At 38.1% G+C, this 26,073-nt stretch overlaps 1 protein-coding gene across 1 annotated transcript in view; it reads right to left on the bottom strand.

The window, feature by feature from the left end:
• ADAMTSL1 (ADAMTS like 1) overlaps window positions 1-26,073 on the bottom strand; it is a 948,619-nt gene that overhangs the window by 227,351 nt on the left and 695,195 nt on the right. Inside the window, exons 11-14 of the mRNA XM_053656510.1 lie at window positions 23,559-23,609; window positions 18,536-18,740; window positions 17,330-17,477; window positions 14,792-14,876 (exon numbers count right to left, since the gene is read on the bottom strand). Of these exons, the coding sequence (XP_053512485.1) occupies window positions 14,792-14,876; window positions 17,330-17,477; window positions 18,536-18,740; window positions 23,559-23,609 (489 nt within the window). The remainder of the gene's footprint in view (window positions 1-14,791; window positions 14,877-17,329; window positions 17,478-18,535; window positions 18,741-23,558; window positions 23,610-26,073) is intronic.

The raw sequence follows: 26,073 nt of genomic DNA, 5'->3' as shown, positions 1-26,073 counted from the left end.
TAGACTGCCATACAGTTTGATTTCCTGGCATTTCTGGATGTTTTTTGCTTTTAAGTTTGTTTTGTCCTTCTTTTGATTGTGTGAGGGGGGACAGTATATGTACCTATGCCTCCATCTTGGCTAGAAGTCTCAGTTTCCATTTCTGATAGTTCATTAGTGGTGTATAAAAATGAAACTGGTTTCTGGGTGTTTATTTTGTTTACTGCTACTTTAGTGAATTCATTGATCAGTTCTAATAGTATTTTAGTGGAATCTTTAGAGTTCTCTATATATGGTATCATGACATGTGCAAATACTGTTTTAGTTTTCCTTTCTAATTTGAATACCTTTTATTTCTTCTTCTTGTCTGATTGCTGTGCCTAGGACTTCCAGTACTATGTTGAGTAAGTATGGTGAAAGTGGACATCCATCGCGGTTTTGTTCCTGATCTTAAGAGAAATGCTTTTAGTTTTTTCTCATTGAGAAAGATGTTAGCTGTGGGTTCTCATATATAGCCTTTATTATGTTGTATATGTTCCCTTTGTTTCCACTTTGCTGAGTTTTTATGATAAATAGGTGCTGGATTTTATCAAATGCTTTTTCTGTAGCTATTGATATGATCATATGATTTTTATCTTTCATTTTTTTAATGTGGTATGTATCTTTAATTGATTGTGGATATTGTACCAACCTTGCATCCCGGGAATAAATCTCACTTGATCATGTGTGATCGTATTGCTGGACTAAGTTTGCTAATATTTTGTTGAGGAATTTTGCATCTGTGTTCATCAGGGATAGCAGCCTATAATTTTTTTTCTTGGTAGTGTATCTATCTGGTTTTGGAATTGGGATACTGCTGGCCTTATAAAATGAGCTTGAGAGTCTTCCTTTCTCTTGAATTTTTTTGAATAGTTTGAGAATAGGTGTTAATTCTTTTTGAATGTTGGTAGAATTTACCCATGAATCCACCTGGTCCAGGACTCTTGTCTGTTGGAAGTTTTTTGATTACTGATTCAATTTCATTAGTTTGAATGGGTCTGTTCGATTTTCTGTTTCTCTTTGACTTGGCTTTGAGACAATGTATGTTTTTTAGAAATTTATCAGTTTTTTCCAGATTGTCCAATTTATTAACAGTTGTTCATAATGTTTTTTAAAAATCCTTTGTGTTTCTGTGGTGTTTTTTACTTCCCCTGTTTTAGTTCTTATTTTATTTATTTGAGTCCTTTTTTTCTTCTTTGGTGGGTCTAGTTAAAGGTTTGTTAATCTTGATTATCTTTTCAAAGAACCAGCTCTTGGTTTCACTGATCTTTTGTATTGTTTTTTTAAGACTCTATTTCATTTATTTCTACTATGATCTTTATTATTTCCTTTATTCTACTCACTTTGGGCCTTGTTTGTTATTTTCTTTCTAGGTCCTTTAAGTGTAAGGTTAGATTACTTATTTGAGTTCTTTTGTTGTTGTTGTTTCTTTAGTTAGGCCTGTAATGTTATGAATTTCACTCTTAGGACTGCTTCCATTGTGTCCCATAGGTTTTGGGTTGTGTGTTCTCATTTTCATTTGTTTCAAGGTATCTTTTGATTTCTTTCTTGCTCTCATTGTTAACCTATTCATCGTTTAGTAACACGTTATATAGCCTACATGTGTTTGGGTGTTTTTCAGTTTTATTTTTCCCGCAATTCATTTCTAGTTTTATACCATTATAGTGAGAAAAGATGCTTAATGCAATTTCTGTCTTCTTAAATGTATTGAAACTGTGTTCTAACATGTATCTATTCTAGAAAATATTCCATGTGCACTTGAAAAGAATGTGTATTTGCTGCTTTGGGGTGAAATGCTCTGATGATATCAATTAAATTGATCTAATTTAATGTGTCATATAAGGCCACTGTTTCCTGGTTGATTTTCTGTATAGAAGATCCACTGATGTCAAAAAGATATTAAAATCCCCTACTATGACTGTATTACTGTTGATATCTCCATTTATGTCCATCAAAATTTGCTTTATGTATTTAAGAGCTCCTATGTTGGGTGCATAGATGTTGTCAAGGGTTATATCTTCTCACTGGATTGACCCCTTTATTGTTATATAGTGTTCTTCTTTGTTATTATAGGCTTTTTAAAATAATATTTTATTGATTATGCCATTACAGTTGTCCCATTTCTCCCCTCATTCCCCTCCAACCTGCACACCCACTCCCACTCACATTCCCTCTCTTTAGTTCATGTCCATGTGTCATAAGTTCTTTAGCTTCTACATTTCCCACACTACTCTTCCCCTCCCCCTATTTTCTCCCCACCATCTATGCTACTTATTCTCTGTACCTTCTCTCCCTCTCTCCTCCTCCCATTCCCCTCTTCCTAACCATCCATGTGATCTCCATTTCTGTGGCTCTTCTCCTGTTTTAGGTGTCCACTTAGTTTGCTTTTGTTTTAGGTATGGTTGTTAATAACTGTGAGTTTGCTGTCCTTTCACTGTTCATATTTTTTATCTTCTTTTTCTTAGATAAGTCCCTTTAACATTTCATATAGTAAGGGCTTGGTGATGATGAACTCCTTTAACTTGACCTTATCTGAGAAGCACTTTATCTGCCCTTCCATTCTAAATGAAAGCTTTGCTGGATAGAGCAATCTTGGATGTAGGTCCTTGCATTTCACGACTTGGAATACTTCTTTCCAGCCTCTTCTTGCCTGCAAGGCCTCTTTTGAGAAATCTGCTGACAGTCTGATGTGAACTCCTTTGTAGATGACTGTTCCCTTATCTCTTGCTGCTTCTAGGAGTCTCTCCTTCATTTCTATCTTAGGTAATGTAATTATGATGTGCTTTGGTGTGTTCCTCCTTGGGTCCACCTTCTTTGGGACTCTCTGAGCTTCCTGGACTTCCTGGAAGTCTATTTCCTTTGCTAGATTGGGGAAATTCTTTTATTATTTGTTCAAATAAGTTTTCTACTTGTTGCTCTTCTTCTTCCCCTTCTGGTACCCATGTAATTCAGATGTTGGAACATTTAAAGATGTCCTGGAGGTTCCTAAGCCTCTCCTCATTTTTTCAAATTCTTGTTTCTTCCTTCTTGTCCACTCCATTGATTTGAGTCCCAGTTTTTTTTTTACATCACTATTGGTTCCCTGTGAATTTTCCTTCATTTCACTTAGTGTAGCCTTCATTTCTTCATATAATTTGCGACAAAAATCAACCAATTCTGTGAGTATCCTGATCACCAGTGTTTTTATTATTTATTTATTTATTTATAAAGCATTTTTTCATTATTGTTTAAGTACAGTTTTCTGTGTTTTACTCCCATCCCAGCCTGCCCCAGCAATGCTCCCCACCTTCCTCCCATTTCCACCCCCCTTAGTTGTTGTCCATGTGTCCTTTATACTTGTTCCTATGAATCCTTCCCCTTTTCCCCTGAAATTTCCTCCCCTCTTCCCTCTGGTCCCTGTCAGCCTGTTCTGTATTTCAATGTTTTTGGTTATATTTTACTTGCTTGTTTGTTTTGTTGTTTAGCTTTCTGTTAAAGGTGAGATCATATGGTATTTGTCTTTCACTGCCCGGCTTATTTCACTCAGCATAATGCTTTCCAGTTCCATCCATGCTGTTGCAAAGGGTAGGAGTTCCTTCTTTCTTTCTGCTGCATAGAATTCCATTGTGTAAATGTACAATTTTTGGTTCCATTCATTTACTGATGGGCGCCTAGGTTGCTTCCAGCACTTGGCTATTGTAAATTGTGCTTCTATGAACACTGGGGTGCATAGGTTCTTTTGGATTGGTGTTTCAGGGTTCTTAGGATATACTCCTAACAGTGGAATTGCTGGGTCAAAAGGCATATTCATTTTATTTTACAGAGAAAATTCCATACTGTTTTCCATAATGGTTGTACCAGTCTGCAATCTCACCAACAGTTAACTAGGGTCCCCTTTTCCCCAAAACCTCTCCAACATTTGTTGTTGGTTGCTGTGTTCATGATGGCCATTCTGACCAGTGTAAAGTTGTATCTCATTGTGGTTTTAATTTGCATCTCTCAGACAGCTAGTGATATTGAGCATCTTTTCATGTGTCTCTGGATCCTCTGTATGTCCTCCTTAGAGAAGTGTCTGTTCAAGTCCTTTGCCCATTTTTTAATTAGGTTGCTTGTCTTCTTAGAGTGGAGTCGTGTGAGTTCTTTATATATTTTGGATATTAAACCTTTGTCTGAGGTATCATTGGCAAATATGTTTTCCCATATGGTTGGTTCTCTTTTTATCTTAATACTATTTTTTTTAGCCATGCAGCTTTTTATTTTGATCCCATTTGTTTATTCTTTTCTTTATGTCCCTTGCTCTAGGGGACATATCGGTAAAAAAGTTGCTGCGTGAAATATCTGAGATTTTCCTGCCAATGTTCTCCTCTAGGACTTTAATGGTGTCACAGCTTATATTTAAGTCTTTTATCCACCTTGAATTTATTTTGGTGTATGGTGTAAGTTGGTGCTCAAGTTTCATTTTTTTGCATGTAGCTGTTCAGTTCGATCACCAGTGTTTTGAACTGTGCATCTGATATGTTGGCTATCTCTTGGTCAGTTAAAAATATTGGCTCTGGGGCTTTGATTTGTTCTTCTGTTTGAGGCAGAATTTTTTGGTCTGGTCACATCTGTAACATAGTGAGGGACAGAGACTTTGGTGTTCACCAGGTTGGGGCAACCCAGTGGCTGGGTTGTGATGCTGTATGTGGGGGCAGGGTCAGAGAGGGAACAATGGCACTTGCTTTGCTTGTATTTCAGTCCCTTCTGCTGTTTCCCCCAAGCAAACTGGGCCCTTCTGGTTCTGATTCCCATGTGGGTGGAATCGTGTATGTTCTAGGACCCAGTGGGTCTCTCCAACGAGTTTTCCTGTGAGGCTGTGAGTCTCTCCCGGCACCTCAGCCCCTACAAGTGTTTTCAATTTGTGCTTTTAAGCTTTCTTTCCTGGTGTTGGGGCCCTGCATTGCAAGGTCTGTCTTGCTGCCAGTTTTTGTCTGGTATATCTGCATGCGAATGTGTGACCCAGTCAGCCAGCCACTGCTTTTTCCTGCCAAGACCCCTCGCTGCTGACCGCTGACTTCGCCCCTCTTACTGGTCTGCATGAATGGTTGTTGACTTCCATACAGTTGAGTTTTCTTTTTGTTCTTGTTGTGTTTTTGTTTCTAAATCTTTGCTGTCCTAAATTTTGGTTGTTCTAGAAGGTACAGTGTTTCAACCTATGCCTCCATCTTGGCTAGAAGTCTTTGTTTTAAAGTCCATTTTTTCTAAGTATTGCTGCCCCAGCTTTTTTCTCCTCTTTCCATTTGCATGTCTGTGTTTTTCATTCAATACTGGGTCTCTTGTGGACAGAATATATATGGGTTTTGTTTTCTTATCCATTCAGCTACTCAATGACTTTTGATTGAAGTATTTATTTAAGACATTTAAATTTAAAGTGAGTATTGATAGGTATGTATTTGTTGCTATTTTATTCTCTATAACTATATTCCAGTTTTTATTTCCCTTAAAGAAGACCCTTTAACATTTCTTGTAATATTGGTTTGTTGGCAATGAATTTCTTCAGGTTTCTCTTGTCTGGGAAGCTCTTCTTCAATTTATTCATTTTCTTTTTAAAAAGTATTTTATTGTTTATGCTATTACAGTTGTTCCACTTCCCCCCCTTCATTCCCTCCACCTTATCCCTAACCAGCACTGAGCCAGGGAGCAGCAGGTCAGCACAAGGCTCAAGGAACCCCAAGATCTGCCTTAGCCTGCTTCTGCTTGCTGGCTGCCTTTTAGGCTCAGTCACTGAAAGAGCCTCTGGTGAATGGAGAGTTGCGTGAGGTAGGCTCTCAGGGAGTCACCAGCTAGAGGTAAGTGGTGTTCACCAGACTGATACAGGTTCAAACTCACTGCCACTCAGCAACAGTTCCAGGGCATATCAAAGCTAGCTGCCACCCATTGGGTACCTGTAGACTTTGTGGTGGTATGGGGTCTCAGAGAGTTGTCAGGGTGAGGTCAACAGAGTTTATCAGGCCCAGACGGACCAAGATTTGGCTGTGTGAAGGAAGGGCTTTGCATCAGTTGGGTGTGTGAGGGATAAATGGCCATGGTCTAGAGCCACACAACTCAATCTGTTCTGGATTCTTTCCAGACCTCCTGGAAGGCCTGAGCTCAACTGGGCAGGGCCACCATGTATCCATAGGGTGGAGCTAGCTAGAGAATCATCAGTGAGGAGCAGGCGCTGGTCAGGGGCACAGAAAAGTGGGGATGGATAGCCTCTGCCCCAGAACCACACACCTCAGTCACTGATGCCCCATTAATCTGCCTTGATTTATATACCTCGAGCCCAGGCAGCTGACTCCTTGGTGAGGTGTGAGCTTCCCAGGGTCGGGAGCACAGAGAGTCTGGGGGTGTGGCCGTTGCCTTCCCCCAGGCTGATGCTATAAGGAGGGGAATGCTCCGCTCAAGAAAGATAGTGTCTGTGGTGTGGGAGAGGGAGTCGGCATAGGGACCTGGGCAAGCTGTCCTTTCAGCTCTCTCCCTGGAGTCACAAATCCCAGTGTCTCCTCACAGAACTTTAGTCCACTCCACCCTCCCTCTGTCAAAGCCCAGGGTGAGTGCCTGGGAATGAAATTTTGTACACTGGCCCTTTAACAGTGTGCCTATTTCTCTCCAGCAGACAGAACCACGCCCCTGATTTTCAGTGACATATGTTATGTGGGCACCTCTTTCCTGTGATGGTGCTCTTAGCTGGGGATCTCAGTGTGGAGTTGAGACCTCTTGCTTCTCAGGAAGAATATTTGTAGTTGAGATATCCCTAAAAATTCTCAGCTGTTACTTGTGGGAGCAGGGCCAGTCCCTTTTGCATCTCAGCACTTCTTACCAGTCTCGATGTGGCTTCTTGTATAAATCTTTGGTTATAAGACTTCTGTTCAGCTAGTCTTCAGTTGGTTATGCAGGCTGATTTTTCCATATTTTAGTTGTAATTCCAGTTTAGTCGTGGGAGGAGGTTAGGGTAATGTCTAAATCCATATCTTCTAAACTCGTAATGTAGTTTTTTTTAAGGCATATCATTTCCCCTGACTTTGATAAAAATCTAAAACATTATAAACAATACTTTTAATGAACCATTTCTTCTTGGCATGGAGTGAAATTAGTTTATTTCGCAACTTAGTAAAGGGTCCTTTCTGTTAATTCAACAAGTTTGGCAAAGCTTCGCAATGAAAAGTTCAGTTCATTAAAAATGACCTTATGGACCTAACATATATTCGTGGTGACAGGGTCCATACTTTATTTTGGCACACAAGGATCCCATTAATTTGTCTTTGTCATTCTTTAGGGCTAAGCTGAGCAATAGTTCAGATTTAGCTTTCTGAAAGTAGCTAAAGAATGAGCAATAAGTGGAGACAGTAGGAGGGGCTGACAAATTTAGAACTTTTTGGTTTGCATTAAAGGCTTTTCTAATGACTACATAAAAATGGCCCTGTCTGCTCTCTTGGGCTTTTGATTGATTTTTCTGTCTTGGTGCATGCTGGGAGCAATCTGTGGGGATCAACTGTATTTAACTCAGAGTTAAGAGGATGCCTTTCCGCTCAAGCATTTTCTAAACTTTCCTTATTAATGTTTATACTTACCTATAGATCCATTTTTATTTTAATGAAGGAAACTAACCTTAGTCCCTTAGAACCACCTATGGGCTAAATTCAAGATGTGATCCTTAAAAGTGGGTCTTTGAAGACCCTCGGAAGTATAGAAGAAAAACAGGGTGGTGGTATTAGCTGGGGAACTACTAAATAACTGTTGGGTTAAATTGATTATACTTCTCTCTCACATGCCATTACATACAATATGTGTGAAGAAGGTACATCTGCTTTGACTGCATCATTTATAATTGGTGATTATTACACATTTTTACTGCCTTAAAAGTTCTCTAAGAAGATGCTGCTGGAAAGAGCTCAATCATAACCACAGTTAACACACAGAGAGAGCTTCCTGCATGCCAGGCATTTTACATATATTAACTTAATTCTGACACTAAGCCTATCATGAAGGCACTATTATGTTCATTTCACAAATGAGGAAACTGTAGCCTATATGGTTAAACAACTTGCTCAGGGTCCCCTGTTGTTAGTGGGGAATTTGAGGTTAATGCCCAGGCAGTGTGTTACTGAAGCCCACACTTTTTTTCAAGCAAATTACTTATTTATTCATAAAAATAATTTATGAAGGAAATTATTAAATATCTAAATGTCTTGGATATATTACATAAGCTCTTTTTAAATTTTTTACTAAATTTTTTGAGGTGATATTAGGCCTGCAGTATACAGTTCTATGATACATCATCTGCATCTTGCATTGTGTGGTGACGGCAGGAGTGAGTGACCGTGGGGGGGTGGGACCCACACTTTCACCACTGTGCTCACTGCTGCCCTGTGTGCAGGTGTGATCTACCATTACACTGCGTGTTACTTTGATCCCGGTGGGGCTGTCTCCTTGTCTGAGCACACAAACACACAGACTCATCCCTCACCAACTCACAGAGCTGGCAGGTGGGTGTATCTGAAAAAAAAATTCAAAATTTAGGAAAGTATCCACAATCGACAGATAGGTAGGAATCACTGAGGTACATGTATTGACACAAAATATTTCATCATTTACTATGTAAAAAGACCCAATACGATTTCCTCAAGTGCCAGGTTTGGAATCAGTCACATTCATATAAATTCTATCACATTCTGCTGAACATCAGTTCACATGAATATCTCTCCTAAGCCCTCTCAGTGTGTATTACATTCTTCTCTCATTTATTTCTTGTATGTGTGAATTACCCTGTTTTAGCTTAACTATCCTGATATTTTACCTCAGAAGGATATATTGTAATGAAGATAATTTGAAAATTCAATAAATAATTTTTCCACATTCTTTTTAAAATTAATAACATGATCATGCTGTGCATACTGAAACATCAAATGGCATTTCTTAAAAACAACTGGGTCATTTGTTCCACCTGTAGATAACTGCCCAACACTCAACACTTCCATCATAGTCCTATCATTCTGTGGGTCAGAATGGACTCCAGTTTCTTGAGGACAAGGACTATTGGGTTTATTGTTATAGTATCTGCACCTGGCAGAAAGCATGGCAGAGGGCAGGTGACATATGAGCAAATTTGGCTTCTTTCATTAGGAGGCGTGAACAATTAGCAGGTCCAGTGACTCTCTTGAGTTATCTAAAACATTATCAGCCAGAGAACTTATCCTAAGCATACTACTGTTGCCCAGGATATACTGGATAAGAATGATTTGAGTAGATGAGGAGGAGGCCAGTAAGGAAGGCATTGGAAGAGAGAGAGGTCACAATGATTGTAGGTATAAAGGCTGATTCATCGTGGCCAGTGGGAGGCTTTAGCTCTGTGATGTGCCAGGTCTCAAATAAAATGCTTTTGTGTACTTTTATCTTGTAAGTCTAATGTTCAACCCTGTTCTGCTCAAACATCCTTTATACTGATCTAATGATTGGCAACTAGTGTTTAAATTTCTCGATCTTAGGTGAGATGACTCTTGATTCTTAAGAAATATATAACCAAAGATACTGAAATACAGAACAGACTGACAGGGACCAGAGGGGAAAGGGGAGAGAATTTCAGAGGAAAGGGGGAAGGATTCACAGAAACCAGTATAAAGGACACGTGGACAAAAACTAAGGGGGGTGGAAATGGGAGGGAGGTGGGGAGCACTGGGGGGATGGGCTGGGATGGGAGTAAAAGACCAAAAACTGTACTTAAATAATAATTAAATAAAAAATGCTTAAAAAAGAAATATATATATGTATATATACAAACATATACATATACATATACACATACATACACATACACACAAGATATTCCTTTTATTTCCTGTGGCCTGAAATACACAAAGGGCACATACGAATGTAATTCGGGCACCTTGTATTGAGGATATAAACAACGAAACTATCTGATCCATTGCTGCTCTTTGACTCCCTAAGTATTCTTTAAGGGAAAAACACGTCATATAATTAACATTTCTAGCCACTTTTTTCTTAAAATATGAATCCACATTCTCAAGCACTTAGTTAAGGCATTCATATTCTCAGAAAACTTACTGGATATAGATATAAACATATTCTTAAATATTCTATATCTAAATACTATTTCCAACAAGGTAAACAAGGCATTTAGTGACTATAGGATCACCGTGGTGACTTGTATTGGCTTTTCTTTCTGTACCTAATTCTTTGTGGGTTCTGTTGACACAGATCCATAACAGGAATTTCCCTTTGCTTCTTACTGAATCAGCCCCATCACTAAGCTGATGCCATCTGGCATCCAGATATTACTGCTGCTTTCTGACTGCTTGCTCTCCTCCTCCTTCTTCCTTTTTGAAATGGTTTACACCAAGGTTATTTATGGTATTATGTCTAAGGCCTGAGTATTGTGTCAAAGCATGAAATGTTTTCTTAACCCTGTAATAAGGTTGTTAACTGAAAATTGAATAAGGTAACTCAAGATATCTTAAACGCAGGGTCAAGGCACAGAGGACCACCCAATCCTACCTCTGAGAGAGCAGCACCATTTAGGCTCCCCACCTGTGTGCCAGGGTTCGGTGGAGGGATGCTACTTGGTTAAAATGGCTCTGTTGGTCATGCAGTGCCCAAAGGAATCACCTGTTGCTTGTTCAGAGCCATCCAAGCAGAACTCCCAGCAACTGAAATAAATCTGGGGAGAACCTTGCTACCCTAGATGCCCAATGATTCTCAGTTCTCCCTTCCTCTCCCTGAGTGACCTCACTGGCAGAGCAGAAAGTCTAGGAAGAGAGAGGCAGAGCCTTTGGGTATGCAGGCCACACCTTTTCTCTATGCCCACCTCTCTTAACAGATTACACTGTCTAGGGCATTGGGTGGCCTTTTAGTGGTCTGAAGAATTAAGGAAATGAATAATTTCCTTTCTATTCCAAGTTAGATCAGGCTTTCAGAGAAGACCAGTTTATTAACTTCCTATATAGCAATTGTAGATGAGCTGTCTTTACATGTCCTAGGGGTCACCAAAGTATCATGTTTGCTCAAGAAATTAAGCACACAAAGTGTTCATAATGTTCTTGAAGTGGTCAGGATGTTTACACATACATCTCAACAAAGACTGAAAGTAAGGAAAAAAAGAGGAGATTGGAAATCACATTGATAATTTCTTTACCATCTACCTGATTAATAAATTCTGCCACTGCATTGTAGTTCTGATCCCTCACCAAATAAAACTAAAATTTTGAGGGTTTAAAAAATACCTAGAAAGCAACTCCCATACATTTGTTGGTGGGAGCAGACAACTGGACTCATTCTGGCATTTAAAGGACTCGTTCTGACCTAACAACACTGTCATCAGCTGGAGGCAAATTCAGAAAGACAGATCAAATACCAGCAGAAGAGAATTCCATTAGTCATTTTCCATCTCCCTCTTTCTAGAGCTAGCATGGCATGCTCTTTCCTTCAGAAAAATGCAACTCTCCAGAATCTGATTATTTTTAGTAATGTATCTCTAATCATAATTCTTTCTGTGTGAATTGGATAATAGGGATTTCTATGGATTCCTCAACTGACATCCTTGGAAGCAAGTTGACTTTATTTAGAAGATTGTCTGTGCTTAAGGAACTTTATAGGCTAAAGCCCCACATTGCTTAGGCTTGGTTTGAGTTAGATCCTGTTCAGTGGAGAGAGACAAAAATCCTTACTTTAACACTTCTTGGTGATGGGTGTCAGGAAAACCTGGTAAAAATGTGCCAGAATTAAGACAAACCATGGCTGCCAGTAAAAAATCAGTTTAGAGGGTACAAGTCCCGCAAGTGGGTTAGAAAATCAATTTTTATAACAAGAAAATATATTCATCACTATACTCCTACCTTGGTATCACATAAATCAAATAAATCATAAATAAACCAGTTTGTTGCTGAGAAAAAAGCAACCAATATCTAAAAGACTTTCCAAATAAAGTTGCAGGTTTACACAATGAATCTCAATGTATTAAGTACCTTACCACAAGGCGACCCAATCTCAATACTTGCTCCAGCCATTTGGAGACGATGTCTGTATTGTATCCTCTGTATAGCACTTAGTTTAGTGAAACCATACCACCAGTACATACTTCTGTGCTAAAAGCTTTCGTTATTTCTTGGCAGGTCAGTTTTTGGTCTTTAATATCATGGTTTTCTTCTAAACATATTTTACAGTAGTTGCTTTCCAACACATTTTTGGCCAGAGTGCTAACCAGTTATTTATTTTTTTTCATTTGGGGGTTACCAAAAATTTCTAATACTCAGTAATAGTATCACCATATGCTAAAAACTTTAAGCTCCTGATTTCCTATCTTATTTAATGAGACAGGCTAGTGATAATGCTTTTCTTTTAAGTAGGGGAAAATAAATGATATTCTCTGTTTCACTAGACAACTCTCCATCTTATCTGGAGCCAAAGTGAGAGATAATAGTTCTGGGCCACTGTCCCTGCTTCTCTGAAGCAGTTCAGAAGTGACAGCCACTGCTCCTAAACATGACTGTTTAATTCAAGCAATGTGAGTTGCTCTAGTGGGAGAAGAAAAGGCTTGCTGACAGTCTATCATTTTTTCATTACACTATGGAGAATAATTATAGGTTGCTACATACATTTAGAAACTAGTCTATGTGGTTTAAAAAAAAGACAGAATTAAGACCATGCAGAATTATGTTTTTTACATTCAAAATCAATAAAAAAATATAATATGACATGTAGGACTTTGCTAGGGTTCAGTGCACTAAACATGTAAAGTGTATTAAAATGTGGAAACCATATACCTTTCATTACATTATTCTAAAGCTGTCATTTATTTCATTTTGGTATAAAGGTAATTGTTCTGAGCATAATGGTATACATGTCCTTTACCCAGCACCAGTGCTCCAATTACAACCTACTTCAGTTCAGATTAATCATGCCAAGATGGCCATTCCATTACACCAAGAATAAAATTTAATAATCCAAAATATGGCTATAGTTTCAGTGGCTGAAAGTATGTGTTTAACTGCTTTAGAAATTTTAGTAAGATTAAAGTTAAATATAATGTACTTTAATCAGACTTTTACTGGAAAATCCTCACTACAAAATATGGTTGACTGTGGTCTATGTAATGTTCCTGCAGAAGCATTAAACTCCACTTAAACAGCTTTTATCTGAGGGGCATCTAATAATGGGAAAGATGTTTACCGGTGTAAGATGTTTTGATTTAATTTTAACTTTGTTGTATTATTTAACATCGGTCAAAATACAATAGGGCTACGGTTTAGACCAGACAACAAAAGGTAGTGTATGGGGGAACAGAGTTTTTTAGGTAAATAACACATATTAGGTTTTAAACATAGAAAGAGTAACTGGCTCCAGTTACATGGCATCTTTCTGTGTCTTGACTGGGACCCTAGTAGATTAGTGAGTTCACACCCATCTGATACGCTTACTCCCTCTCCAGCAGCGAGGAGGCCTGTCAAGCCAGGCGCTGGGGGGAGAGAAGTTTCACGCCTTCATATGTTCATGTGAACGTGGCACCGTGGTCTTTAACCACTGCCTTTCACCCAAAGTTCTGCAATGGTTAGTCATTTTTTTTAAAGGCTTTTCTCACAGGAGTAGAAAAAGGTGCTGGTGTGACTCCATAGTACAGAAATAATCTATGTTTTGCTTCTTGTCCTGTTAAGTATGAAACGTGTTACCCAATGTCCGAGCTGTTTTTCTGTGAAGCCAAGTGACTGAATACTGTTTCTTTACAAATGAGCTTTGGTCATTGTACCTAGCTGTATTTTGGATTTCTTTTTCAATTCTTGTTGGTTATGGTGTGACTCAGGAACAGGATTTGTGTTCTGGGAAACCATACCACATTTAGATTCAAATAGGATGAGTCAGAGAAAATTGTAAATTGCCTTTGAATATATAGATTATATTGTTAATTTATATCTCAAAATTTAGACTATGGACTGAAGTTGGAAACCATTTCATATCTTACATGCTGCGTTCTGAGCTCCTGGAGGGTGGGTTACATGCACCAACACATAGCACAGAGCCTAGTACTAGTAGTAAATAAATTAATGTAGGAAATAAGAGAAACTGCTTTGCTCATAAATAAAATTCACCAATAAGTGCATTCCCTTATTTTTTAAAGTGATGTAACAGAGACATCTATCAGTGTTTTTTAGTAGAATCAACATAGAATTATTGATCGATCAGTCAATTAATCTATGTTTGTTTCTTCTTATGAAGCATCTAGAAAATCTGTGCCTAGTGCTGTTACAAATTTCACAGCCTTGGTAAAACTGAGCATCTACGAGACCATGATTAAGTAAGGCAAAGACCTGGTATCTATCTGATACCAATTCCAGTAGGAAATTTTGCCCTCAGATACACTTTACTTACCCTCTTACTTTTGTGAGTGGCTATATTGCCAAGCTGAGAGATGAGGACTGTGAAAAGGTGCCCAGACTTCCACATCAAATCTACATCATCATCAGATGCAGCCTGGGCCTGCTCACCTTTGGCCTCTTAGAAAAGAGGACATCAGCTTTTGGAGATTAGAGTAGGCATACACCTTCATTTTCTTACTTAAAAATTGAAAAGTGTTTGGAGAGCAGTCGGGTTTGAGAAGCACTTTGAAACTTTTAAATCCCCAATGTGACAGTCACCAAGTCTCATCTCACCCTTGGTAAGAGGACTGTACTTAGTTCAGAACCTGTGAAAGCACAACCAGCGAGACACTGCTTTCTTTAAACCAATCACCCTCAAAAGGAAAACAACTTGTGGTTTGAAAACTTACGAGGGCTCCTCTGACACAGAAGCTCCTTCTTCTAGCTCTTGAGCTTGTTTGTATCGTGGCCCCCTGGCCTCTACCGGAATTTTCTCTGAGAATTAAATGCATGCACATAAAAGAGAAGAGGTTAGAATCAATGTGGGGTTGCAGGGAAATTCTCCCCCGACGCCCTCACCAGTTCTTGCTCCTGTGCTACCTATCAGCTCTGTTGATAACTGCAGATAATAAGTTTTTAGGTAAATTTCTGCCTCTGATGATAACTCTACCAAGAAAACAAAGAATGAGACTTTAATATGTTTAATAAAACTGGTTCCCCCTTTATTATGCTGAAGAGCAAGAAAAGGTCTTTTTATTATGAAAGTTATAACTCTGGGAGCACTAGCTCAATATGTCATCAAAGTACCTTTTCGGTATTTCCTGTTAAAAAGATACAGCAATGTTTACCTTTTAAAACAAGCATTATACTGTGATACTGTCATAAATTCCAACTTGTTTTTCCTTTGACTTTCGGCTGAGTGTGGTCTATGCAATATTGCCCAAAACAAACAAACCTGCCTTTAATGATATTTGTAAAACATTGCTTTAGATATCTGATTTATTCACTATACCACCCCAAGTTTCACTGACAATGGAGATTGAGCAACTGAAGGCCCATAATCCATAATTTGACTTGTTTCACCTATTTATGTAGCTTTGGCCAAACAATTCAGAACAAGCTTCCTAACTACTTCCTGGAAAAAAAGTGGAGGAGAAAAAGAAAGAGGTAGATTATAACTGCTCCTACAGAATTAACTGCCAAGATTTCCATTCTGACATATTTTATTAGAGTCATTTGCAGGCATATTTGCTTTATAGTATAAGCCAGTGAAGCTCTATCACCATTTTATAACATGTAATTGCAAAGATGAAAGAGATATGTCTATGTACGCATACACCATAGGATTATATGGCATTTTAATGATGTTTAAGTAGAGCCAGACTCACTACTTGGTTGTGAAAATCCAGATTGTATTTTTGATAGTTAACCACAAACTGCTTTTCTTTTTCTGAAGTGGTTTGATAAAGACAGAACTAATGAATAATTGACTATTTTGGGTTAGGGGCATCACTTATGTCTTCTATGAGTGGCAATTGTTTATAGTCAGAAAACAAAGTGAGTGTGAAATATAAACCTGCCAAAGCCAAATAGGTTCACTAACATTTAGACACAGCAATACGGTACCCACAGATATCCTTTTAGAACTAGTCCCCCTCTCCCAATTCCTTGACTCAATGGTGTCACTGCTGAGAGCACGAGCCATCTCCGTCTTTTGGAAGCAAACCATCCAGCTTGGCTCTGAGAGTAGGCTTGTAATACTTGACTGTCTGTTTGAATGGAATTGTGTCAGATGTACCAGTGGCCTCTTCCATATTTGAGGATGCTAATGATAGTCCAGATGAAATTTGGGGAAAAGTTATTATATGCTAGGTACTCTATTTGCATGATATCTCATTTAATCTTTACATGATCTCTGAGGGAGTTACTGTTATTTTTCCCATTTTACAGATGATGAAAATGAGGACTAGAGAGATATATAACACATTAAAATTAACCAGGATTTCTGGTATGCCCTTTTTTTTTACATTACTAATTTAGATTTTTTACACTATTAATTTAGATATTTTTACATTATTAATTTAGATTTATGCCATTCACTCTAACCCAGGGCACACTACAATATAATAAAGAGCTATACTGTGGCTGATTTTTGGAGAAATTTAATGGTTTAAGAAAGTAAGTTAAGAAGCAAATAGGAATCATAGTGAATATTAAAAATTGGAGAAAGCTTATAATAAAAGTACTTCTGAACGGTTTGTAACTTTGGAATTTTCCGTTTCATTGACATAGACTCTAACAATATTAGCAGAGAAATGGGGTTAGTATTTATGCTAATCTGAGAGGCCCAGCATAATTAAAATAAATCTTGCTCACTAATTAGAACTTTTCTAAAGTCTATTTTAAAAAAAATTATTTGCAGTATCTATTAAATTCTAGTTTATTTCAATGCTTCATTTGAAATCATGCTTCTGGAATCCAGCCTCATAATATTGTTCTAATTTTCAGTATAAGCAGCAACAGCTTTCTGGTTCATCAGTCTGAGATATGAGGCTTTCCAACACATTTCATATTTTGCAGAGCAGACACTTTTGGAGTCACTGCCTTGTTTTTAACAGCAAGAAATGTGGATAGTCAATCACATGTATATTCAATACCTCTACAGTATCTCTGTAATATCTCCTTTCATGCAGATATATCTAATATTTTTCAGCAACAGGCTTCAAACAACTTTATAACTCAGGAGAGCATCATATAAATATGTAGTGCTTTAAAACAATTTGCAAGCAAACCTATTTGAAAGATTTAAAGCAAAGTTAAGTCCATTTAGTAGAATCTAAGAAAAGTTGCTAAGAACACATGGGATACTTAAAATTTTTCTAAGGAGTTAAAACAGCACCCAAGTACACATAATAAAAAACCTGGTAACAGAGCACATGCCAAGTTACCTTTGGGCTTATAGCAGGGGGTGGGTACGATGCATTCCTCTTTTATGTGGGGCTTGGTTTTGGGGCTGCAGCCTCCTGTGTGCATTCCTCGATGGTTGATGCAGAGAACCACACGATACCTGAGGCCCTGGCCACACGTCACCGTGCACTAGAAGGGGAACGAAAGAGAGAGGAAACTCACAGGCAAAGCTTTGTTCACTCTTCTTCATTTCCTGCCTGAGACTTTTTGAGGGGTTGCTTTTGCATAAGAGGACTCCTGATGGATTTATACCACTCCTTACTCATCATGGGATCTTTCTTCTACTTGACTATTTAGGGTGCAGCTAGCTGAAAATTAAATCACTTCTGATTTCTCAGTTTTGGATTACACAATCAGTGTTTCTTCAACACCCATTATGTGTGAAATCCCAAACCAAACAGCAAAAAGAAGAAACCAAATGAAACTGGAGAGTGTGCTCAATTTTGATGACCAACACTACATTTTAATACTATTAAGTCACTTTGCTAATGATGGCTGCATAGCCAAAGTGGAAATTCTCTTGCCATCTCTGTGGCTGAGGACATAATGTTTTTCTTCTCATCTATCTCCTTTGCTATTTCAAAACTTTTTGCACTGGCAGGCAGGACATCTGAAATCAAAATCATTTTATGTTTAAGCTGTGGCAGCAGCTCCCCTAAAGTCTAGAATGTGTTAGTTTTAGTTATTTTACTTCATCCCATTCTAATTATTTTGTGGTTTCATTGCATCTTTTTTTTTTTTTTCAGTGAACAGTATACATAGCTTTACTTTTAATCTACTCAGACCCTTTTTGGATATAGAGAAAGAATCAGGAATAAAAAATGAAACCAACTTCCAGTTTACTGAGTTCTATCACCAGAGCACCAGAGGACCTTTCACAGATTCAGGATTAATCATTTGGCCTCAACTAATGGACCAAAATTGACAGACATGGGCCTCCCCTTGTCCTTGAGGGAAGGTGGGGGTGCTAAAAGCTTCCTGAAGAAAACTGAGAGAGAAGTGGAGGTAGGTTTACTCAGATGTTTGGCCATCACGGGACACATCTACTCCAGGAGCTAAACTGGCAGACTTCTAGACACCTCAAGAGGAGAAGCAGGGAGCTGCACAGGATAGCTGGTGGGGGCATGATGATGAGAGGCAAGAGTGGACTTATTGTCCTAAGGAACAAAGGAAGACAGCACAGTTACCGGAGACCACTCCTGCGCCAGCCATTTAGGGCAGTCAAAAATGTTGCAGGGCTGCATGATGGGCATCTTCGGGGTGTACATGCATTTCCACTCTTCCACGGAGGTGACATGCCCTTGGATGTCCTCCTCCACACAGGAAACTGACCGGCTCTGGATGCCCCCCCCACAGGAGGAGGAGCACGCAGTCCACGGGGTGGCATCCCATCTACAGAAGCAAGGGGAGTTATCAGGGCAGACATGCACATTGCCAAACCTCCTTAGTGACCTTTCCAAACCAACCCCTTTGCATGCCTATTGGGGCCATCAGGTTCTGAGAGGCTATTGTCCATAGAGCTAAATATCATCTATTGCCTGAAACCTGATGAGTAAGAGAGAAGGAGTCAGCGTTGGCAAAAGTGCTCTGGAAACCTTGAAGCTCTACACAAATGTGAGAAATTACTGTTTTGAGAGCTGTCCACAAAGATATTTGTGCTGTCTTTAACTTACTCAAAAAAAGGCTGTTCAATCCCTCTTCATCTAGTTTTAATATACATACATGCTTTGTATGTGTATATTATGTTTTATAAATATATATTCTGCATATATAATATTACATATATGTTTTTTATGAAATCATTAAATATTATGTCAAGACTAAAACTTGTTTAGTCAGTTAACACTAATAGTTTGCACCTGGGCTGATACTTTTCATTTTCAATGCAATGCTTTATCACTTAGTTTGTGGATACTTTTGCTTCTACAATCATCAGCTTTGGGACTGCGTGGATTCAGCACAATTCTGCAGTTCAAACCGTGCCATTGTTACACTAAGGAACAAACACGTCAGTACAGACATTACCCACTTGTTCCCTAATGTTGAGGGAGATTATTGGTTAGCATTCCCCCCATAAAGAACTCCTGGAATTGTGAAGAAGTTTGGTTTTGGTTGGAAGGCTAATGGCATTAGAATCCAGAAATACAGCTAAGGGAGAAAAATGACAATATTATCAATAACACTTAAGGGAATCCCATTGATTTTTTCAGATCTCTACATAGCTCTGAAGCATTTGGGGAAGGTGCAGAGAGGTATTTTTGCCTGACTCTTTTCTCTCCTCCCACAAATTTAGTGAATGTAGAATTTTATAAAATAGAAACATTGGAAATGAGCTTGTCTTTCTTGCATATGTTCTGTTTGTTGATGAGGGTCGCTGAGGAAGTTTAAGATTTCTCTTAGGGTTAGGAGGGATATCATTTTAATGACAGGAAAAGTATCACCAAGTTGATCCATTTGAGTAGTTCAATTTAAAAATATTGCACGGGTGTACCATGGAGACAGTAATTCTTTTGTAAGTAGGATTTCGTGTACATCGTGATCCCGACTTGTCTTGTGCACAAGGTTGTATAATGTGTGCTTCACAGTTTGAGAATTTTCCTCCACACTTTCTTTGTACTGCTTTGGTCTAGGCAACAACTGTTATCTCCACTGCCAACAATCCAAGCTTGTTGCCAAACACAATGTTTTCCTATGCGTATTTCCCCCAGGAGATACACAAAAGAAAACATTATTATGGGGAAACTGAGGCTCTCTGTTTAGCCCTTAGGCAACTTTCTGATCCCTTTCAAGAGAACGAAGCAGCTCTGTAGAGTGTTTCTCTTCCAGAGAGGTAAGATCGATTCTCCTTTGTCTCCACAAACCTCTGGAGAGCTTCCCTCTGGGGGTGGAGAACAGTTTCAGACTGAAACTGGGATGAATATGTAAATACACACTTGCCTTGGATTTGACCTGACAGTGAAGTGGGAATATGTTTCTGAATGTACTTTAATCTCTTAGAACATTAAGATGCCATAAAAAGAGCACATTTTTTAATTGGTACTTTAACATCCCTAAACTTGACCCTTCCAAAGAGAGAGTGATTAATTTTTGTCTCACTCTTGGGCCTGACCCATGGTGTAATTTCATAAACAGTAATAAGTATGTTTTTTCATGTCAGTAATCACAGAAAGACAAATGATGCTAATACTGTTCAAAGAATTTATAGTATGGTAACAGCATGCAACTCTGGTTCTGTATGTGAAAAATTATCACATGAATCCTTGCATAATAATAGGGTTCTGAGGACTTGCAAAGCAAAACATGCCTGTGAGCTTTACAGAAAGTGTAACAAAAGATGAGACAGGGCATCAGTTAGGATATCTTTATACAGGGATCAGGTAAGTGCTTGGATTAAAAAAAAGCATATCTAAGAATCTTTTCCTGGAAAAATAAGAAATGAGTTCACATATCATATATTTTAACTCCTTTGGCTTTTAATTTTTAAATACACCATGAGTTTAGTTTAAGAAATTCTCGCCCTGGCCAGATGGCTCAGTTTGTTGGAGCATCATCCTGTATACCGAAAGGTTGTAGGTTTGATTCCTGGTTTGGGCACATATATAGGTTGTGGGTTCAATCCCTAGTCAGGGTTTATATGGGAGGCAATGATTGATGTTTCTCTCTCGGATTGGTGTCTCTCTCTCTCTCTCTCTCTCTTGCTCTTTCTTTCTTTATAAAAAAATCAATAAATGTATCCCCAGGTGAGGATAAAAATGCTAAAAATTATTTAAAAAGAAATTCTTAAAATTAAGAGTGATGTGAAAAATCTGCATGTATTAATTATGAATTAAAGATAACTTATCAGATTACATTCTTATATTCATAAAATGTTATAGTCAAAATGGAAAGCAAGAAAAAACAATCTAAAAATTCATTAATTGTGTTTTATATCTATACTGTGGTCTTAAGCTCGTTTAAATAATTTCAGTAACTAAGGCTTTCTGCTTTGATCAGTAGTAGCTGACATTTGAGAACCATTTTTGGGCCTCAATTCTTTTAATAAAATAAAAACACATCTGCCCTAGCTGGTGTGGCTCAGTGGATTGAGTGCTGGCTTGCGAACCAAAGCTCACTGGTTCGATTCCCAGTCAGGTCTGGGGTGCAGGCAAAGTCCCCAGTAGGGGACACACAAGAGGTAACCACACATGGATGTTTCTCTCCCTTTCTTTCTCCCTCCCTTCTTCTCTCCCTAAAAATAAATAAATAAAATCTTTAAAAAATAAAACATATTTGTTGAAGTAGCTTCCATTTAGTGAGACTTTATCTATGAAGCAGAATAACCTTAGAAGTAGTTCAGTAACAGAAGTGCAAGGAGTGAGAAATGTATAGCTGTTTGCTAGTTATCCTTTCCCACTGTCAGGTATGGCCAGTGTGTGCGCAGGACAGGTGCAAATGGACATGGAGGAGGCCTGTTGCAATCTGTTGTTGGGAATACTGGCTTCAGGCATTTGGGGGAAAGCCGAATACAGAGGAAATCAAGTTTAACCTAAGACAAGCATTAGTTATACCACAGAAATATGAACAAAAGAGGTCATAGATCTTCAAGAAATTTAAAAGTGCCATTACAGGAAGAATATAAACTTGATGTTGTCCACCCTGATACCCAGGCTTTGCCTTTATCTTGATACTTATTTTGTAGACACAGAAACTGAAATCAAATGAAATTGTGGTTCAGTTAAATGATCTTTTTATATTTTCATTCCATTATTTTTTCAAGAAGAAGCGTTTACTATGTAAGTTTGGTTCTAGATCACCCCAGCAAAATGATACATCAGTAGCTTTCTACAGTCATTCACCATTATCATTACAGTTATAGGAAAGTGGGAGGGCGCTGACTACTGAGGTAAACATTTAGTGGAAGAACTTAAAAACAAACAAACAAACAACTGTGTATAGTATAAAGGCCCCTCTCTACACCTCCCATTAGAATGGGGAAAAGTGGGTTCCCTGTCAATCACTGGAAGTATTTAAGCAGAGATGGAATAAAAACTTGCTCTAGTGTACTTGTATACAGGTTATACAAATATCTATATGTGTGTATATACATGTGTGAACACATGCACATTATATATACATATATGCACATTTGTATAAGCACACACGTGTACATACGTATTGGTGTGATTTGGGGGGAAGGAATGGGAGAATGAAGCATCACTGGGAAGCTGAACTACATGACCTCAGTGCCTGTATTTGGATTCCAATTCATCAAGCATTGAGATTTTCAATTAAATTTTGCTTTACTTCATAGTTTAGAACAAAATTAATTTTTGAGCTTTGTTTAATTTGAGGTTGAGCAAACTATTGTGTATTCATTTCAACTACTGTGTTTGCGATCTGATTTAAAACCCAGGTTCCAAATAGCTGACTCCCTGAAGTCCTAGTGAGTCCAGAGAATAGAGCAAATCTGTCCCTCGGCACAGTGGTTATTTCAGACCCAATTCTAATTTCTGCTCTCTGCGGAGCTGTTTCCAGTGTGGCTGACAATACTCTCAGTGGCTAGCATATTTTTCAGCTTCTCCAGACTTCTTATAAATATATTAATAAAGAGAACAAGTTATTTTAAAAGAACTTTCCTTATTTTTTCTAGTTTTAAAGAACACTGTATTTTACAAAAAAAGCAACACAGTATGGAATTTTAAAATGTTCTGTATAAAAGTTCCCCCAAATGTTTTGAACAATAAGGTTATAAAAAAAACCTGCCTTTTTGTACTTAAATTTCTTTGGAACAAAAGGAGAATATCTCAAGGCCCTATTCAGAGTAATAGCACATCTGGAATTCCACATCTATGGTATTGCGATAATACTTCAGGCAGTGTTTGTTTAACAGTTACCAATTGTGCTTTAATGACTAGGGTCCAATTGCAGAGGAAACATAGAAAAGGACAAAGAGAGTGAAAGACATAACATAAACCCATACACTGTATCTAATCAGAATGAATTGCTGTGTCCACTCTAATGTAATATGACCCAATCTTAAGAACGGTTTTTGAATGACAAGCTTCCAGTCTGAGCACGCCAGTATTATTCAAAAGCAGAGCTCAGAGTAGACTGCAAAATATACTATCTACTGTCTTATTTTTACAGCAAAACACAAAATCTCTATGCACATACACAAGAAGCAAGAGACTGATTGACTACTTCTAGCATCAGGATGATTGATTTACGTACCGAGGAAGGGGATGGTAGAGGTCATAAGGCATGATCTGCTTGTATCCGTCACTGTTAGGAACAACAATGCCAACCCTCTGAGTAGAAGGTACACACAATAAAATAAACACTAAATAATGACATTATACATTTTTTAGACAAATGCAAAACAACATTAATAAATTACCTCTGAAAACAACACAAGAACAGTTCAACATCTTTATGCTAGCATATGGTTTAGGATGGGGCAAGTTCTTTGAAAGGGCACCATTTACTATAATTAGTTCTCTGATCCAAGCAGGAAATACCATTGGAAAGGGTGATGGCAAGAAAACTTGGCACCTCATCATTAACTATGATAAAATAAGCTTGTAAATGTTCTTTAATCCCCCAAATTATATATCCTATGAGGTCATTATTATCATCATTATTAATGTTACTTCCAGATGCTCACCAAGCAATTATAGTTACTGTATCCCTTCTGATGAAAGAGAGAGCTATATATAAAAGCATGTACCTGGGAATTGACAATGCTATATAATGTGATACATAAATAGGTTTCATCTCTTGGCAGATCTAAAGATTTTAATAATATCTGGAAAGCAGCCACTTGATTACTTTATAAAAGGAAGGAGAACTGGTGAATATAGTAGGCAACTATCCACAAAAGCAAGATCCCCACCAAAATAAAGGTAGGGCAGTTAAAATGAGACAAGTATGAAAGCTCTTTTTTGTGGTCTATACAACGTGACATGGTCTTAACTGCTATTACAGGGGTGGTTGTGATCTTCGTGACTGGTGTTGGTATACCTAGTACCAACACTAGGTTCCCTGGGAAACCTGTACGATTTAGAGATGGAAACTAAAGACACTATTAGAAATGACATGACAGGTTGCACGAATAATGGGTTCACAAGAAATAATTTTATAGGTTGTGTAGAAGGCAGCTGAGGCCTTCAGGACTCCAAGGAACTACACTAGCCTACCTCAATGAATTCAACTAAAGTCTCCAATTGGCAAGATTTTCTTATTCCTGAGTCTCCTGGCTTGTGGAAGATTCATGACTCATGGGGCTTAGATAAAAAGGATAGTACAACAGACCCTCCATCAAGAATGGGACACAGAGCTCAATACAAAGTTGTTACCCTGGGACAGACCATGGTACCAAGGGAGCAGCAGGTGCTTAATGTGCAAATGACAAATGACAGGAAGTCCCTCTTTTGAATGCTGAAGGAACTCATGCGTTCTATATGTATTCCTGGATGGATGAGTATATATCTAGGCATGTATATCGATACCCAATATAAATGTTTATATTTATATTAAATAAATAAGACTTTTGTTTTGATTCCATTCTCTGAAATAGAATGATGTAGTATTTTAAATTTTTATTTTTAGAGAGAGAGGAAGGGAGGGAGAAAGAGAATGAGAGAAACATGAATAGGAGACAGAAACATTGACTACTTGCCTCTCGCATGTTGCCCCAACTAGGCACCAAGCCCACAACCCAGGCGTGTACCCTGACTGGGAGTCCAACTGGCCTTGCAGGATGATGCCCAACCAACTGAGCCACACTGGTCAGGGCTGAATTAGTATGTTTTTAAAAAAATATTTGGCATATAAACCTAAGCTTGAGGGTAGAAAAAGTAAACTGGCTATACTGAGGATCAGAAAGAAAAAAATAGCACTAAATGGCAATTGTGAGGACATGCAGATCATAGGAGAAAAGGGAGTAATGAAGAGGGTAGTTCTTGCCCAGGCTGGTGTGGCTCGGTTGGTTAAAGTGTCATCCCATAAACCAAAAGGTCAGGGGTTTGATTCCCAGTCAGGGCACATGTCTAGGTTGCTTGTTTGGTCCCCAGTCAGGATGGATAGGAGTGGCAGCTGATCGATTTTTCTCTCTCACATTGATGTTTCTCTCTCTCTCTCACTCTCCCCTCCCTTCTCTCTGAAATCAGTGAGCATGTCTTTGGGTGAAAATAAAAAAAAAAAAGAAGAAGGTAGTTCCTGAAGAAATTACTGAAAGGTAAGGAGCTACTAGAGAAAAATTAAATTTGGAAGAAAGTGGGAAACAAAACTATGACTATAAATTTCTGTTCCCAGGAGGGACAACTACAGGGGTACTAATTTACTTATTTATCTTATATGACTACATTTTCTATGTATGAATAAAGTTTTTGTACTCATTTGTATGACTCAATTTTTATGCTTATGTGTATGATCCTTAAGTAACAGTGTTCATGAGACTAACTGTTGCCTTTTGAAGAAGCTAAAAATCTCACACCTTTAAAAATGGAGTGAATACCAAAATTAAACTTTTCTCCCCATTTCCAAGTTAGAGAAATTTCTTGTCGTTTTCTACCTTCTAAGAGACAAGAAATCAGATGTGAAATGCTAATCCTGTCTGCTATCAGAATCATGTGATGTCTTTATAACAATTCTCACATTCAATAATTAAAGAAAATTTCTTTTTAAAAGAACTGTATTTTAATGAATTCCAACCTTCCAAAGTTCTTCTAATAACTTGGGACATAAC

This window comes from Artibeus jamaicensis, unplaced genomic scaffold (assembly GCF_021234435.1).
Source record: "Artibeus jamaicensis isolate MK-2021 breed Jamaican fruit bat unplaced genomic scaffold, CSHL_Jam_final scaffold_1964, whole genome shotgun sequence".
NCBI classification, from domain to species: Eukaryota; Metazoa; Chordata; class Mammalia; order Chiroptera; family Phyllostomidae; genus Artibeus; species Artibeus jamaicensis.
The sequence above is the reverse complement of the archived record's forward strand: the minus strand, read 5'-3'. Positions and strand labels throughout refer to the sequence as shown.